We start from the raw sequence: 15884 nt of genomic DNA on the forward strand, positions 1-15884 counted from the left end.
TCCCGATCCCAGCAGTGTGTTCCTGATCCCAGCAGTGTGTTCCCGATCCCAGAAGTGTGTTCCTGATCCCAGCAGTGTGTTCCTGAGCTCAGCAGTGTGTTCCCGATCCCAGCAGTGTGTTCCTGAGCTCAGCAGTGTGTTCCTGAGCCCATAGTGTATTCCCGAGCCCAGCAATGTGTTCCCGATCCCAGCAATGTGTTCCCCGATCCCAGCAGTGTGTTCCTGAGCCCATAGTGTATTCCCGAGCCCAGCAATGTGTTCCCGATCCCAGCAATGTGTTCCCGATCCCAGCAATGTGTTCCCCGATCCCAGCAGTGTGTTCCCGAGCCCAGCAGTGTGTTTCCGAGCCCCGCAGTGTGTTCCCGATCCCAGTAGTGTGTTCCCGATCCCAGCAGAGAGCATGTTTACAGGGGGCTCAGTACATCAACGTCGAGGCCTGATTCGACGAGCCCCACAGATCCATACCTGGGAGAGCAGCATTCCCTTGGCATCAATGCAGGAAATAAGCCCAGTGACTGGTGCCATTGTCCTGTGTGTGTGCATCCCACATCCTTCTCTTCCCTGTAAAAGGTATTTGTGCAGAAACATTGCCCGCTTGCTCAGCCCTTCACCTGTTTACTGATGTCTACCTGTCCTGTCACTTTACAGGGAGCACGAGGGCAACAGGGACGACAAGGTCTAACTGGACTCAAGGGACAAAACGTGAGTCATTTTATATTTAATTAATAAGAATCAGCTGAAACATTGGCAGGGATGAGGGATGGTGCCAGTCAGTGGATTATAGTCAGCACATGGGCCAGGCTCAGTTGCCACCGACGGGCTTGAGTTGGCACTGAGCTGTACAGCCCAGAGCTGCCAGGTTTACCTGCGGTCTGTAAGTAGTTCTGTACTCGGTCACGGGACTGACAGGGTTTCTGCACTTTGTGCTCGGTGTAAACTGGGCCCAGGATCATGCTCCTGATCGCTGGTGTTGGCTGGTATGAATGTTGGGCGGGAATGCAATCCGGCTTGGCAATCATGCCCTCCATGGCTAAGTATGCCACTATGGTGGAGAATGGCTGCTTGGGTCAGGTATCGGAAGGCTGCACCTCAGAACAAGAGGGGTATTGAGGGCTGCACAGGACCAGGGGCCCATTCAGCCCCTCGAGCCTGTTACACAGGACCAGGAGGCCATTCAGCCCCTCGAGCCTGTTACACAGGACCAGGAGGCCATTCAGCCCCTCGAGCCTGTTCCAGCATACAATTACAGCAAGGCTGATCTGTATCTTAGCTCCATCTAATCTGCCTTGGTTCTGTAACCCTGAATATAAAACCGAACAACAATCGATCAATCTCAGTTTTAACATTTTCAGTTGACCCCCCCCCCCGGCCTCAACAGTTTTTGGGGGAGAGAGTTCCCGATTCCCACTGCCCTTTGTGTGAAGAAGTGCTCCCTGACATTACCACGAATGGCCGGGCTCTAATTTTAAGGTTCTGCCCCTTGTTCTGGACTCCCCCCACCAGAGGGAATAGTTTCCCTCTCTCGATCTACCCTGTCAAATCTATTCATCATCTTGAAGATCTCAATTAGATCAACCTTTCACCTTCTATATGTAAGGGTGTCCAAGCATAGTCCATACAACCTGTCCTCATAATTCAACCCTCGATCGTTCTGCTCAATCTGTGCCGATCCTGAGGGGTGGGCCCAGGACTGGACGCAGTGTCCGGGCAGGGTCTGACCAAGGCCGATATATCCCCCCTGGGGGGCCCAGGACTGGACACAGTGTCCGGGCAGGGTCTGACCGAGGCCGATATATCCCCCCTGGGGGGCCCAGGACTGGACACAGTGTCCGGGCAGGGTCTGACCGAGGCCGATATATCCCCCCTGGGGGGCCCAGGACTGGACACAGTGTCCAGGCAGGGTCTGACCGAGGCCGATATATCCCCCCTGGGGGGCCCAGGACTGGACACAGTGTCCGGGCAGGGTCTGACCGAGGCCGATATATCCCCCCTGGGGGGCCCAGGACTGGACGCAGTGTCCGGGCAGGGTCTGACCGAGGCCGATATATCCCCCCTGGGGGGCCCAGGACTGGACACAGTGTCCGGGCAGGGTCTGACCGAGGCCGATATATCCCCCCTGGGGGGCCCAGGACTGGACACAGTGTCCGGGCAGGGTCTGACCGAGGCCGATATATCCCCCCTGGGGGGCCCAGGACTGGACACAGTGTCCAGGCAGGGTCTGACCAAGGCCGATATATCCCCCCTGGGGGGCCCAGGACTGGACGCAGTGTCCAGGCAGGGTCTGACCAAGGCCGATATATCCCCCCTGGGGGGCCCAGGACTGGACGCAGTGTCCGGGCAGGGTCTGACCGAGGCCGATATATCCCCCCTGGGGGGCCCAGGACTGGACGCAGTGTCCGGGCAGGGTCTGACCGAGGCCGATATATCCCCCCTGGGGGGCCCAGGACTGGACACAGTGTCCAGGCAGGGTCTGACCAAGGCCGATATATCCCCCCTGGGGGGCCCAGGACTGGACGCAGTGTCCGGCAGGGTCTGACCGAGGCCGATATATCCCCCCTGGGGGGCCCAGGACTGGACACAGTGTCCAGGCAGGGTCTGACCAAGGCCGATATATCCCCCCTGGGGGGCGCAGGACTCGACGCAGTGTCCGGGCAGGGTCTGACCGAGGCCGATATATCCCCCCTGGGGGGCCCAGGACTGGACGCAGTGTCCGGGCAGGGTCTGACCGAGGCCGATATATCCCCCCTGGGCGGCCCAGGACTGGACACAGTGTCCAGGCAGGGTCTGACCAAGGCCGATATATCCCCCCTGGGGGGCCCAGGACTGGACACAGTGTCCGGGCAGGGTCTGACCAAGGCCGATATATCCCCCCTGGGGGGCGCAGGACTCGACGCAGTGTCCGGGCAGGATCTGACCGAGGCCGATATATCCTCCCTGGGGGGCCCAGGAATGGACACAGTGTCCGGGCAGGGTCTGACCGAGGCCGATATATCCTCCCTGGGGGGCCCAGGACTGGACGCAGTGTCCGGGCAGGGTCTGACCAAGGCCGATATATCCCCCCTGGGGGGCCCAGGACTGGACGCAGTGTCCGGGCAGGGTCTGACCAAGGCCGATATATCCTCCCTGGGGGGCCCAGGACTGGACGCAGTGTCCGGGCAGGGTCTGACCGAGGCTCGGTATGACTGAAGCATCACTTGTTCACTGTGAGAAACTGGGAGAGGAGAGCTGAGCTGCACTGAGGTACTTGCACTCCACACACTGATTTCTGTTGCTCACCATGTCCCGTATTTTTTGTTACAGGGGTTACCGGGCATCGATGGCAAGGATGGCACCCCCGGGGTTCCTGGTATGAAGGTATTTAACGGTGAAAAGATCAAAGCTGGGTTGGGGAGAAGTAATGAAAGATATTTCACTCCTCGCTGGCGTGTCGGACCAAACCATTGAATGTGGGGAGACCTGGTTAACTCAGCCACCCGCCAGCATGGTTCACACAAACAGCCCTTCTTCTCATCACTCCAGTTTGACAAGATTCCCCATCCAAAAGTTCTATTGCAGGTGAAGTTTATTCCTGAATTTTCAGTAAGTATTGGGCCAGCTCAAAAGATCTAATCCACGCCCTCACTGTTAATCCTTGCCCAGTGGGACCCAAACCCCCGAAGAGCCAGCCTGGATCACCTGATGGTGAAGTGCGTAAAGTTAGCATCGGGCAGTGTCGGTCCTGTCCCACTGCACAGTCCCTGCTCCAACTCCCAGCCTGTGATGGATGAACATATATCCGTGTCAGCAGCCCACGGAGAATGTGAGTAAAGAGAGAATGAACCTGCATTTATATAGCACTTGTCACCACCTCAGGACATTGCAAAGCATTTTACAGCCAATGAAATAGTTTTGCAGTGCAGCAATTCAAGTAATGCAGGAAATGCAGCAGCCAATGAGTGCACAGTAAAGTCCCACAAACAGCAATTGATAATGAGCAGTGTTGTGTATCCGTAAAGCATGCACTCCCATGTTCCGCCACCAGGGAGTGCATCCCCTGAAGTTCCAAGGGATCCCAGCATCCCTTGAGAGCACTGTATATAAGCCGGCCCCTAAGGCCTGTTCCTCACTCTGGAGTGTCTTAATAAAGACTGAGGTCACTGTTACTTTAACCTCCCTATGTGCAGTCTCATCTGTGTTAGGAACACAATAACTGGCGACGAGTATACGAATCCAATGCAAAGATGCAGCAAACTGTGGGCATCCTGGAGAAGTTCGCGGAGGGTGAGGACTGGGAAGCCTATGTCAAATGGCTAGACCAGTACTTTGTAGCCAACGAGCTGGAGAAGGAAGCGCTGCAAAAAGGAGAGCGGTCCTCCTCACAGTCTGCGGGACACCGACCTACAGCCTCATGAAGGATCTTCTGGCTCCGGTGAAACCCACAGATAAGTCATATGAGGAGCTGTGTACACTGGTTCGGGAGCATCTTAACCCGAGGGAGAGCGTGTTGATGGCGAGGTATCAGTTCTACACGTGCCAGCGATCTGAAGGTCAGAAAGTAGCGAGCTACATCGCCGAGCTAAGGCGACTTGCAGGACAATGTGAGTTTGATAGCTACCTGGAGCAGATGCTCAGAGACTTTTTTATACTGGGCATTGGCCACGAGAACATCCTACGAAAACTTTTGACTGTAGAGACACCGACCCTCAGTAAGGCCATTGCGATAGCACAGGCGTTTATGTCCACCAGTGATAACACCAAACAAATCTCTCAGCACACAAGTGCTAGCAATTTTCATAAATTAACTGGAACTGTGCTTGCGAGCAGAAATGTACAGGGCAGAACCCACGAGTCTGTAACTGCCAGCAGGCCTCAGGTGACCCAGATGACTCAGAGTCCGCAACAAAGGATGAATGCAAGGCAATTCACACCTTGTTGGCATTGTGGAGGCTTCCATTCAGCCTATTCATGCCGCTTCAAAGGGTATGTTTGCAAGAGCTGTGGAACAATGGGGCACCTCCAACGAGCTTGCAAACGAGCTGCAAGTTCTGCAAAACCTGCTAACCACCACGTGGCAGAGGAAGATCAGTCCATGATGGATCAAAGCAATTTCGAGCCTCAGAGAGAGGAGGCACATGCTGAAGTACACGGGGTGCACACATTTTCGACGAAATATCCACCTATAATGCTCAACGTAAAATTGAATGGCTTACCCGTAGCCATAGAACTGGACACTGGTGCTAGTCAATCCATCATGAGTAAAAAGATGTTTGAGAGACTGTGTTGCAACAAGGCACTCAGGCCAACCCTGAGCCCCATCCACACGAGACTGAGAACGTACACCAAAGAGCTTATCACTGTCCTGGGCAGCGCCATGATCAGGTCACCTACGAGGGCACGGTGCACGAACTGCCACTCTGGATTGTCCCGGGCGATGGCCCCACACTGCTTGGAAGGAGCTGGCTGGGCAAAATCCGCTGGAACTGGGATGGCATCCGAGCGCTATCACATGTCGATGAGGCCTCATGTACCCGGGTTCTTAACAAATTTCCTTCCCTTTTTGAACCAGGCATTGGAAACTTTTCCGGGGCGAAGGTGCAGATCCATTTGGTCCCAGAGGCACGACCCATTCATCACAAGGCGCGAGCGGTACCTCACATGATGAGGAAGAGAGTGGAAATCGAGCTGGACAGCTGCAACACGAGGGCATCATCTCCCCAGTGGAATTCAGCGAGTGGGCCAGCCCGATTGTTCCAGTACTCAAAAGTGATGGCACGGTCAGGATTTGCGGTGATTATAAAGTAACTATTAATCGTTTCTCGCTACAGGACCAATACCCGCTACCTAAGGCAGACGACCTATTTGCGACACTGGCAGGAGGCAAGACGTTCACCAAGCTCGACCTGACTTCCGCCGACATGACGCAGAAGCTGGAGGAATCTTCGAAGGGCCTCACCTGCATCAACATGCACAAGGGACTGTTCATCTACAACAGATGTCCGTTTGGAATACGGTCCAGAGAAACATGGAGAGCCTACTCAAGTCGGTACCACGCACGGTGGTTTTTCAGGACGACATATTGGTCACGGGTCGGGACACCGTTGAGCACCTACAAAACCTGAGGAGGTCCTCCAGCGACTGGATTGCGTAGGGCTGCGGCTGAAGAGGTCGAAATGCGTCTTCATGGCAACAGAAGTGGAGTTTTTGGGGAGAAAGATCGCGGCGGATGGCATTCGGCCCACAGTCGCCAAGACAGAGGCTATCAGGAACGCGCCCAGGCCACAGAATGTCACGGAGCTGCGGACATTCCTGGGGCTCCTCAACTATTTTGGTAACTTCCTACCGGGATTAAGCACTCTCTGAGAGCCCCTACATGTGTTATTGCGTAAAGGTGAGAACTGGGTATGGGGAAAAAACCAAGTAATTGCTTTTGAGAAAGCCAGAAACATTTTATGCTCCATCAAGCTGCTTGGATTGTATAACCCGTGTAAAAGACTTGTGTTAGCATGTGATGCGTCGTCGTACGGAGTCGGGTATGTATTACAACAAGCTAACGTTGCGGGGAAGTTGCAACCTGTCGCTTATGCCTCCAGGAGCTTGTCTTAGGCCGATAGGGCCGAGAGCATGATTGAGAAAGAGGCATTAGAGTGTGTGTTCGGGGTAAAGAAAATGCATCAGTATATGTTTGGCCTAAAATTTGAGCTAGAAACCGATCACAAGCCCCTCATATTCCTGTTCGCTGAAAACCAGGGGATAAATACTAATGCCTCAGCCCACATACAAAGGTGGGCACTCGCGCTATCAGAGTATAACTATACCATCCGCCACAGGCCAGGCACCGAGAACTGTGCAGATGCTCTCAGTCGGCTACCATTGCCCACCACGGGGGCGGAAATGGCGCAACCTGCAAACTTGTTGATGGTCATGGAAACGTTTGAGAATGATAAATCACCTGTCACGGCCCGCCAGATTAGGACTTGGACCAGCCAAAATCCTCTGCTGTCCCGAGTAAAAAACTGTGTACTGCATGGGAGCTGGGCCAGCATCCCCGTTGAAATGCAAGAGCTAATCAAGCCGTTCCAGCGGCGAAAGGACGAGCTGTCCATTCAGGCAGACTGCCTGTTCTGGGGTAACCGCGTAGTGCTACCCAAAAATGGCAGGGCGACGTTCAGCTCGAATCTCCACAGCACACACCCAGGTATAGCAATGATGAAAGCGATAGCCAGATCCCACGTGTGGTGGCCCGGTATCGACTCTGACTTAGAGTCCTGTGTACAGCAATGCAGCGTGTGTGCTCAGTTGAGCAATGCGCCCAGAGAGGCACCACTAAGTTTGTGGTCCTGGCCCTCCAGACCATGGTCGAGGATCCATGTCGACTATGCGGGCCCGTTTCTCAGTAAAATGTTCCCTGGTGGTGGTGGATGCTTTTTCAAAATGGATTGTGTAAAGTCCTGTCCCCTCAGTACAGATTCACACGAGGCATGTAGTGAAGTCAAGGTCACTCTGGACCTGCACCTTTATTTCACAGCACTTGCCTGAGACCTGTCCTTATATACCTGTCTCTTGCAAGTGCAGCCCTGGTGGTAAGGTATGCTGGTGGTTACAGGTCATATCTTGTTACAGTCATGTATAGCATGTTAGGATACAGTTATATATAATAATGTAAGATACATGACATCACCCTCCCCCAAGGTCTTATTGTCTTTATAGGTTCAGTCTCTCAGATGGTCTACGCTCTCGCGTGGAGCGCCTGAGTTGTGGTTCAGTTGTTTGCCTTGGTGTCTGTTTTTCTTTGGGTGTGGTTGCTGGTATCTCACCTGGGCTGTCTGCTTCGATTGGTGTGATTGTTGTTGACTCGCCTTGGTTGTCTGTTGGGATTGCCCTTTCCTCAGGTTGTTCCCTCTGTCTGTCCACCAGGTGTGGTGCGAGTTCCACATTGTAGTCTGCCTCTGGTTCCGCAGTGTTGTTGGTAAATCTGCTTTTGACTTGGTCTACATGCCTCCAGCAGGTTTTGCCATTGTCCATTTGTACTACCAGTAGCCTGTATCTTTCCTTGCCCGTTACTGTCCCTGCAAGCCATTTGGGACCCCTGCCATAGTTTAGTATAAACACTTTGTCCCCTATTTCATTCCATCTCCCCCTCGAATTTCTGTCATGGTACTCAGCCAGCTTACGGCGCTTTGCCTCAACGATTTCGTGCATGTCTGGGAGGATTAATGAGAGCCTTGTTTTTAAAGTCCTTTTCATCAACAGTTGCGCGGGGGGGATCCCAGTCAATGAGTGCGGACGAGATTTGTATGCCAGCAGCAGTCGCGACAGGCGACCCTGCAGCGTGGAACCTTGGATTTTAAGCATGCCTTGTTTAATGATTTGCACTGCTTTCTCCGCCTGGCCGTTAGAGGCCGGCTTGAACGGTGCCGTCTTGACGTGATTTATGCCGTGGTCAATTGTAAAGTCTTGGAATTCTGTGCTGGTGAAGCACGGATCATTGTCACTGACCAATATGTCAGGGATTCCATTCATTGCAAACATGGTTGCGAGGCTCTCCACAGTGGTGGAGGTTGTGCTCGAGTTTAAAATGGTGCATTCGATCCACTTACTAATTCCTCGGGGCAGGCATCGTGAGCCTCTGCCCAGTCACCGGTTTGGATACATCTTTTTACTAAGGATAACGTGGGGTCGCTGGCCGTCCAGGCTCTGATTTGGCGAGCCGTCAGGGGCGAACCTGTGGACTCAAAGGCATTGATTGCCATGACTATCTCACAGTCCTGTTCGTCAGACCCTTCCGTGGTTGCCAGGGGTAGCCTGCTGAGCACGTCGGCACAGTTGTCTGTGCCTGGTCTGTGCCTTATGGTATAGTCGTAGGACGCCAGCATGAGTGCCCACCGTTGAATTCACACCAAGGCGTTGGCGTTTATTGCCTTGCTCTCGGATAGAAGGGACGTGAGGGGCTTGTGGTCGGTTTCTAACGCGAACTTGGCCCTGAAAAGGTATTGGTGCATCTTTTTGACATCGTACACGCACGCGAGCGCCTCCTTCTCTACCATTCCGTACCCGCGCTCCGCCCGCGAAAGTGACCTGGAGGCATAAGCTATGGGTTGTAATTTGCCCGCACTATTGACATGTTGCAAAACGCACCCGACCCCATGCACTTACACATCGCATGTGAGAACTAGCTTTTTATCTGGATCAAAGAAAGTCAAAACACTGTTGGAACACAGAAGATTGCATGCCTTATCCTTATTGAAGGCACGTTCCTGGGCGTCCCCCCAAAACCAATCGCACCCCTTCCTGAGTAGCACATGGAGAGGCTCCAGCAGCGTGCTTAAGTTCTGCATAAAGTTCCCAAAGTAATTGAGTAGCCCGAGAAAGGCGCGCAGTTCTGAGACATTCCGGGGCCTGGGTGCCAGGCGAATTGCTTCTGTTTTGGACTCTGTTGGGCGGATTCCATCAGCGGCAATCCTTCTGCCCAAAAATTCAACCTCGGGTGCGAGAAATAGGCACTTGGATTTCTTGACTCGTAGGCCTACCCGATCCAACCGCTTTAGCACTTCCTCCAAATTACGGAGATGGGAGTCGGTGTCCCTGCCCGTGATAAGTATGTCGTCTTGAAATACAACCGTCCCCGGGATGGACTTGAGCAGACTTTCTATGTTGCGCTGGAATATGGCAGCTGCCGACCTGATGCCGAATGGGCATCGATTGTACATGAAAAGGCCTCGATGTGTGTTGATGGTGGTGAGTATCTTGGATTCCTCGGTCAATTCTTGCGTCATATACGCAGATGTGAGGTCTAATTTTGAGAAAAGTTTACCACCAGCCAATGTGGCAAATAAGTCCTCCGCTCTGGGCAGCGGGTACTGGTCCTGTCGGGAGACTCTGTTTATGGTAGATTTGTAGTCCCCACAGATTCGTACGGATCCATCAGGCTTCATGACTGGGACGATGGGACTTGCCCAGTCGCTAAATTCCACAGCTGATATAATGCCTTCCTGCAGAAGCCTGTCTAGTTCGTGTTCAATCTTTTCCCTCATCACACAGGGTACAGCTCTGGCCTTGTGATGGACCGGTCTAGCATCCTGTGTGATGTAGATTTTGATTTTGGCCCCTTTGAAAGTGCCCACACCTGGCTGAAAGAGATGTTCAAATCGCTTTATAACTGTTGAGCAGGAGGTCCGTTCCTCTAATGACATGGCATGGCCATCATCCCATTTCCAGTTTAGTTTTGCCAGCGAGCTTCTCCCCAGCAGTGCTGGGGGGTCTCCGGGGACAATCCACAGGGGAAGTCGGTTCACTGTCCCTTTGTGTGTGACAGAGAGCATGGCGCTGCCGAGGACTGGTACGATTTCTTTGGTATAGGTCCTTAGTTTGGTGTCGACCCTTGTGAGTTTTGGTCTGTCTCTTTTATGCGGCCACAGTTGTTCAATTTGTTGAGCGCCCATGAGAGATTGACTCGCTCCCGTATCCAGCTCCATGTTGACAGATATCCCGTTGAGTAGGACCCTCATCATTATAGGAGGCGTCCTGTTGTAGGAGCAGCAGCCATTGATCATGTTGACCCGCTGTACATCGGTGTCCCGGATACTGTCCCCACCATCTTCTGGTCCGCTTTCCGACCCATCTGATTTGTATACCAGCCGAGCTGCCGTTTTTTTGCATATGCGGGCCAAATGCCCTGTATATTCACAATTTCTGCAAACAGCCTGCTGCAATTGACATCCCTTGATGAGTGCCCACCCCCACACCTCCAGCACAGACCTGTTCCATTGTTCAAAGTGTTCTCAAAGAATGAGCTGCGGCTGGCTGATCTCTCTTGAGCTTCTCTCAGTTTGTAGTTGATTGCTCGCATTGTGGGTTGATGAGGTGCGAACAGCCATTCCTGTGGCCCTTGATGGCTTCTGCCTGCTGTCGAGAGCCTGTTCTCCTGGTTTTGTCTGTGTATGGGAGTAGCAGTTTGTTTAGTGCTGTGAACTTCTTGTTCCGATATTTCGTTAGTTGTCGTACCTGCATTGTAAATCAACCTCGTTTCTTCTTCCACTACCAAGAATGTCTGTGCAACCAGTGCTGCTGCCTCTAAGGTCAGGTTCTTGGTCTCTATGAGCTTTCGGAATATGCGATCGTGGCCTATTTCTTCAATGAAAAAGTCTCTCAGCATTTCTCTCCTCAGTTCATCGGAGAACTCACATAAACTAGCCAACCTCCGAAGTTCCGCCACAAAGTCGGGTATGGTCTGGCCCACACAGCGTCTGTAGTTGTAGAACCTGTGTCTGGCCATGTGTAGGCTACTCGCTGGCTTCAGGTGGTCTCTTACCAGTGTGCTTAATTCTTCAAACGACTTGCTTGCTGGTTTCTCGGGTGCCAACAGACCTTCATTCAGGCATATGTTTTCGAGCCACAGCTGGGCAAGAGATGGACTCTTCTCTTGTCTGCCTTATCGTCGCCTAACCAGTCTTTGGTTACAAAGCTTTGCTGGAGCCTTTCTATAAAGTCCTCCCAATTGTCTCCCGCATTGTACTTTTCATCTGATCCGTTGTTCACCATTCTGTGGATTCTGTAATCCTGTAACTCGTCGCCACTGTAAAGTCCTGTCCCCTCAGTACAGATTCACACGAGGCATGTAGTGAAGTCAAGGTCAGTCTGGACCTGCACCTTTATTTCACAGCTCTGGAATACTGCACTTGCCTGAGACCTATCCTTATATACCTGTCTCTTGCAAGTGTACCCCTGGTGATCGGGTATGCTGGTGGTTACAGGTCATATCTTATTACATTCATGTATAGCATGTTAGGATACACTTATATATAATAATGTAAGATACATGACAGATTGAAGGTGAAATAATGTCGGGAAGCACCACCACCGCCACCATTGAAAGCCTGAGGGCCATGTTTGCCACCCACGGCCTGCCTGACATGCTGGTCAGTGACAACAGGCCATGTTTCACCAGTGCCGAATTTAAAGAATTCATGACCCGCAATGGGATCAAACATGTCACCTCGGCCCCGTTTAAACCAGCCTCCAATGGGCAGGCAGAGCGGGCAGTACAAACCATCAAACAGAGCCTCAAACGAGTCACAGAAGGCTCACTCCAAACCCGCCTGTCCTGAGTAATGCTCAGCTACCGCACGAGACCCCACTTGCTCACAGGGGTGCCCCCGGCTGAGCTACTCATGTAAAGGACACTTTAAACCAGACTCTCGCTGGTTCACCCCAACCTGCATGATCAGGTAGAGAGCAGGCGGCAGCAACAAAATGTGCATGATGGTCATGCCACTGTGTCACGGGAAATTGATCTGAATGACCCTATGTATGTGCTAAACTATGGACATGGTCCGAAGTGGATCGCGGGCACGGTGATAGCTTAAGAAGGGAGTAGGGTGTTTGTAGTCAAACTAGACAATGGACAAATTTGCAGAAAGCACCTGGACCAAATGAGGCTGCGGTTCACAGACTGCCCTGAACAACCCACAGCAGACACCACCTTTTTCGAGCCCACAATACACACCCAAAGGATCAACGACACCATGTCGGACCAGGAAATCAAACCCATCACACCCAACAGCCCAGCAAGGCCAGGCTCACCCAGCAGCCCTGCAGGGCCAACAACACGCCAGCACAGCGAGGGCACAGCCAACACACCAGAACAGACATTTGTACCGAGGCGGTCCACCAGGGATAGAAAGGCTCCCGACCGCCTCACCTTGTAAATAGTTTTCACTTTGACTTTGGGGGGGGGAGTGATGTTGTGATCTGTAAAGCATGCACTCCCATGTTCTGCCACCAGGGAGCGCAGCTCCTGAAGTCCCAAGGGATCCCAGCATCCCTTGGGAGCACTGTATATAGGCCTGTTCCTCATTCTGGAGTGTCTTAATATTACTTTAACCTCCCTGTGTGCAGTCTCATCTGTGTTAGGAACACAATAAGCAGAAAGTCTGTATATTAGTGATGTTGGTTGAGAAATAAATATTGACCAAGAGACAACTTCTCTGCTCTTGGAAATAGTGCTGTGGGAGTTTTCACTTCCACTGGAGAGCAGACATCAGTTTAATGTCTCGTTGAGAGGGGCATATCCGACATTGCAGCAGCCCCTCAGTATTGCACATAATTGTTAGCAAGGTCTGTGTGCTCGAGTCTCTCGAGTCATTCCCAGTGTCATATACAACATGGACAAAAGAGCTGAACTCCAGAGGTGAGGGGTCAGTGAGTGCCCCTGACATCAAGGCAGCATTTGACCGAGTGTGGCATCAAGGGAAAAACTCTCCACTGGCTGGAGTCAGACCTAGCACAAAGGAAGATGGTTGTGGTTGTTGGAGGTCAATCAGCTCAGCCCCAGGACATCGCTGCAGGAGTTCCTCAGGGCAGTGTCCTCGGCCCAACCATCTTCAGGTGTTTCATCAATGACCTTCCCTCCATCATAAGGTCAGAAGTTGGGATGTTTGCTGATGATTGCAGTGTTCAGTTCCATTCGCAACTCCTCAGATAGTGAAGCAGTCCATGGCCGCATGCAGCAAGACCTGGACAACACTCAGGCTTGGGCTGATAAGCGGCAAGTAACATTCACACCACACAAATGCCAGGCAATGACCATCTCCAACAAGAAAAAGTCTAACCATCACCTCCTAACATTCAACGGCATTACCATCGCCGAATCCCCCACCATCAACATCCAGGGGGTCATCATTGACCAGAGACATAACTGGACCAGTCACATAAATACTGTGGGTACAAGAGCAGGTCAGAGGCTGGGTATTCTGTGGCGAGTGTCTCACCTCCTGACTCCCCAAAGCCTTTCCACCATCTACAAGGCACAAGTCAGGAGTGTGATGGAATACTCTCCACTTGCCTGGATGAGTGCAGCTCCAACAACACTCAAGAAGCTCGACACCATCCAGGACAAAGCAGCCCACTTGATTAGCACCCCATCCACCACCTTCAACATTCACTCCCTCCACCACCGGCGCCCCCTGGTTGCAGTGTGCACCATCTACAAGATGCACTGCAGCAACTCGCCAAGGCTTCTTCGGCAGCACCACCCAAACCCGCGACCTCTACCACCTAGAAGGACAAGGGCAGCAGGTACATGGGAACGCCACCACCTCCACGTTCCTCTCCAAGTCACACACCATCCCAACTTGGACACAGATCACCATTCCTTCATCATCGCTGGGTCAATTCCTAACAGCACTGTGGGAGAACCTTTACCACACGGACTGCAGCAGTTCAAGAAGGCGCTCACCACCACCTTCTCCAGGGACAATTAGGGATGGGCAATAAATGCCGGCCTGGCCAGTGACTGAATGACGTGAATGAATAACAAATAGCTAATCTAAGCCAAAGCTGCCTGTGCTTGGGTTAAGAAGAGGAAGAATCAGCTTGTACTGATCATTATTTGGAAGTGTGTTGGAATGGTATCGGGGGAGGCAGGATGGAGTTTGGCTGTGAGTTCCTGCACAACTCAACAACAGCCACGGTGGAAGTTCACACGTGCAGAACAGCACTGCACTGTCAGCTGCTGTTTCCGGGGAGACAATCAAAGGCCAAAGAAACCAGATTCTGTGAGCCAATGAACCGATAGGTAAATCCTTGGGACTGTGCATTACCCGATGCCCGTTAACCGTGACTCAGCGGGAGCACTTTCGTCACTGAGTCACGAGGTCGTGGGTTCAAATCCGACCCCAGACTGAAGCACATAATCCAGGCTGCCATTGCCCGTGCAGTGCTGAAGGAGCGCTGCACTATTGGAGGTGCTATCTTTAAGTTGAGATGTTAAACCAAGTCTCTATCTGCCCTCTCGGGTGGATGTAAAAATTCCATGGTGCTATTTCGAGGAAGAGCAGGGGAGTTCTCTCCAGTACTGTAAAATGTTTATCCCTCAACCAATCACTTCTCAAAACAGATGATCTGCTCATTATCACACTGCTGTGTGTGGGAGCTTGCTGTGCACACATTGGCTGCCACATTTCCGTATATTACAACAGTGACTATACTTCAAAGAAGTACTTCACTGGCTGTAAGGCGCTTTGGGACATCCTGAGGTTGTGAAAGGCGCTATATAGATGCAAGTTCTTTCGTTTCACTGACTAAAATCATTGTCATATTCAAAGGTTTAATGGCCTGGCCCCACAACGGCACGATCTAGTTAATTTCACCAGTGCACCCATCAACGCCCCCGGCCCTGCCACCCCACCACTAAGCAGTCCTAAAATGACCAAATCATTCCTGTCACCCAAACCCCCAGTGTTCGAGGTTAAGTAATGTCTCACCATCCACTCCAGCTGACAAGGCACTGCCCAGGTAGCAGGCACAAATAGACTAGACAGGAAAGTGGTGCAAAGAAATACATTTATGTGCATCGTAAATAGAATTGAAACTTAACACAAACATTTAGGCAAACACCCCTGTGCTTACCCTTGAGCGTCGAGGATTGTGTCTTTTCCGCATGCTTCTACGAAGTACAACCCCTGTGGCTTCAGCAGAAAGAGAGGCAGCCCTTGGCATCGATGCCACTGCCCGGTATCGACTGCGTAGACACTCTTGCTGGATGTCCGCTGGATTTGGGAGCCTGTGAGGGCCCTGCGAAAGTCTGCTCCTCCTGCACCTGTGCAGGGGCAGACTCGGCCTTGCGATCCGAGGGGGCATCTGGGGCTGTGACTGGGGGTGGGTAGTGTGTGGGGCTGTGACTGGGGGGGGGCTGTGTGTGGGGCCGTGACTGTGGGGGGGGGGAGAATGGGGGAGAGGTGTGACTGGGAGGGGGGGAGAATGGGGGAGAGGTGTGACGGGGGGGGGGGAGAATGGGGGAGAGGTGTGACGGGGGGGGGAGAATGGGGAGAGGTGTGACGGGTGGGTAGTGTGTGGGGCTGTGACTGGGAGGGGGGAGAATGGGGGAGAGGTGTGACTGGGGGGGAGAA

General features: G+C 52.6%; 1 protein-coding gene across 1 annotated transcript in view; it reads left to right on the forward strand.

The window, feature by feature from the left end:
* The window catches only part of LOC139255988 (collagen alpha-2(IX) chain-like), a 100997-nt gene that overhangs the window by 10990 nt on the left and 74123 nt on the right, over positions 1-15884 (forward strand). The window contains exons 5-6 of the mRNA XM_070874072.1: positions 649-702; positions 3301-3354. Of these exons, the coding sequence (XP_070730173.1) occupies positions 649-702; positions 3301-3354 (108 nt within the window). The remainder of the gene's footprint in view (positions 1-648; positions 703-3300; positions 3355-15884) is intronic.

This window comes from Pristiophorus japonicus, unplaced genomic scaffold (assembly GCF_044704955.1).
Source record: "Pristiophorus japonicus isolate sPriJap1 unplaced genomic scaffold, sPriJap1.hap1 HAP1_SCAFFOLD_667, whole genome shotgun sequence".
Classification (NCBI taxonomy): Eukaryota; Metazoa; Chordata; class Chondrichthyes; family Pristiophoridae; genus Pristiophorus; species Pristiophorus japonicus.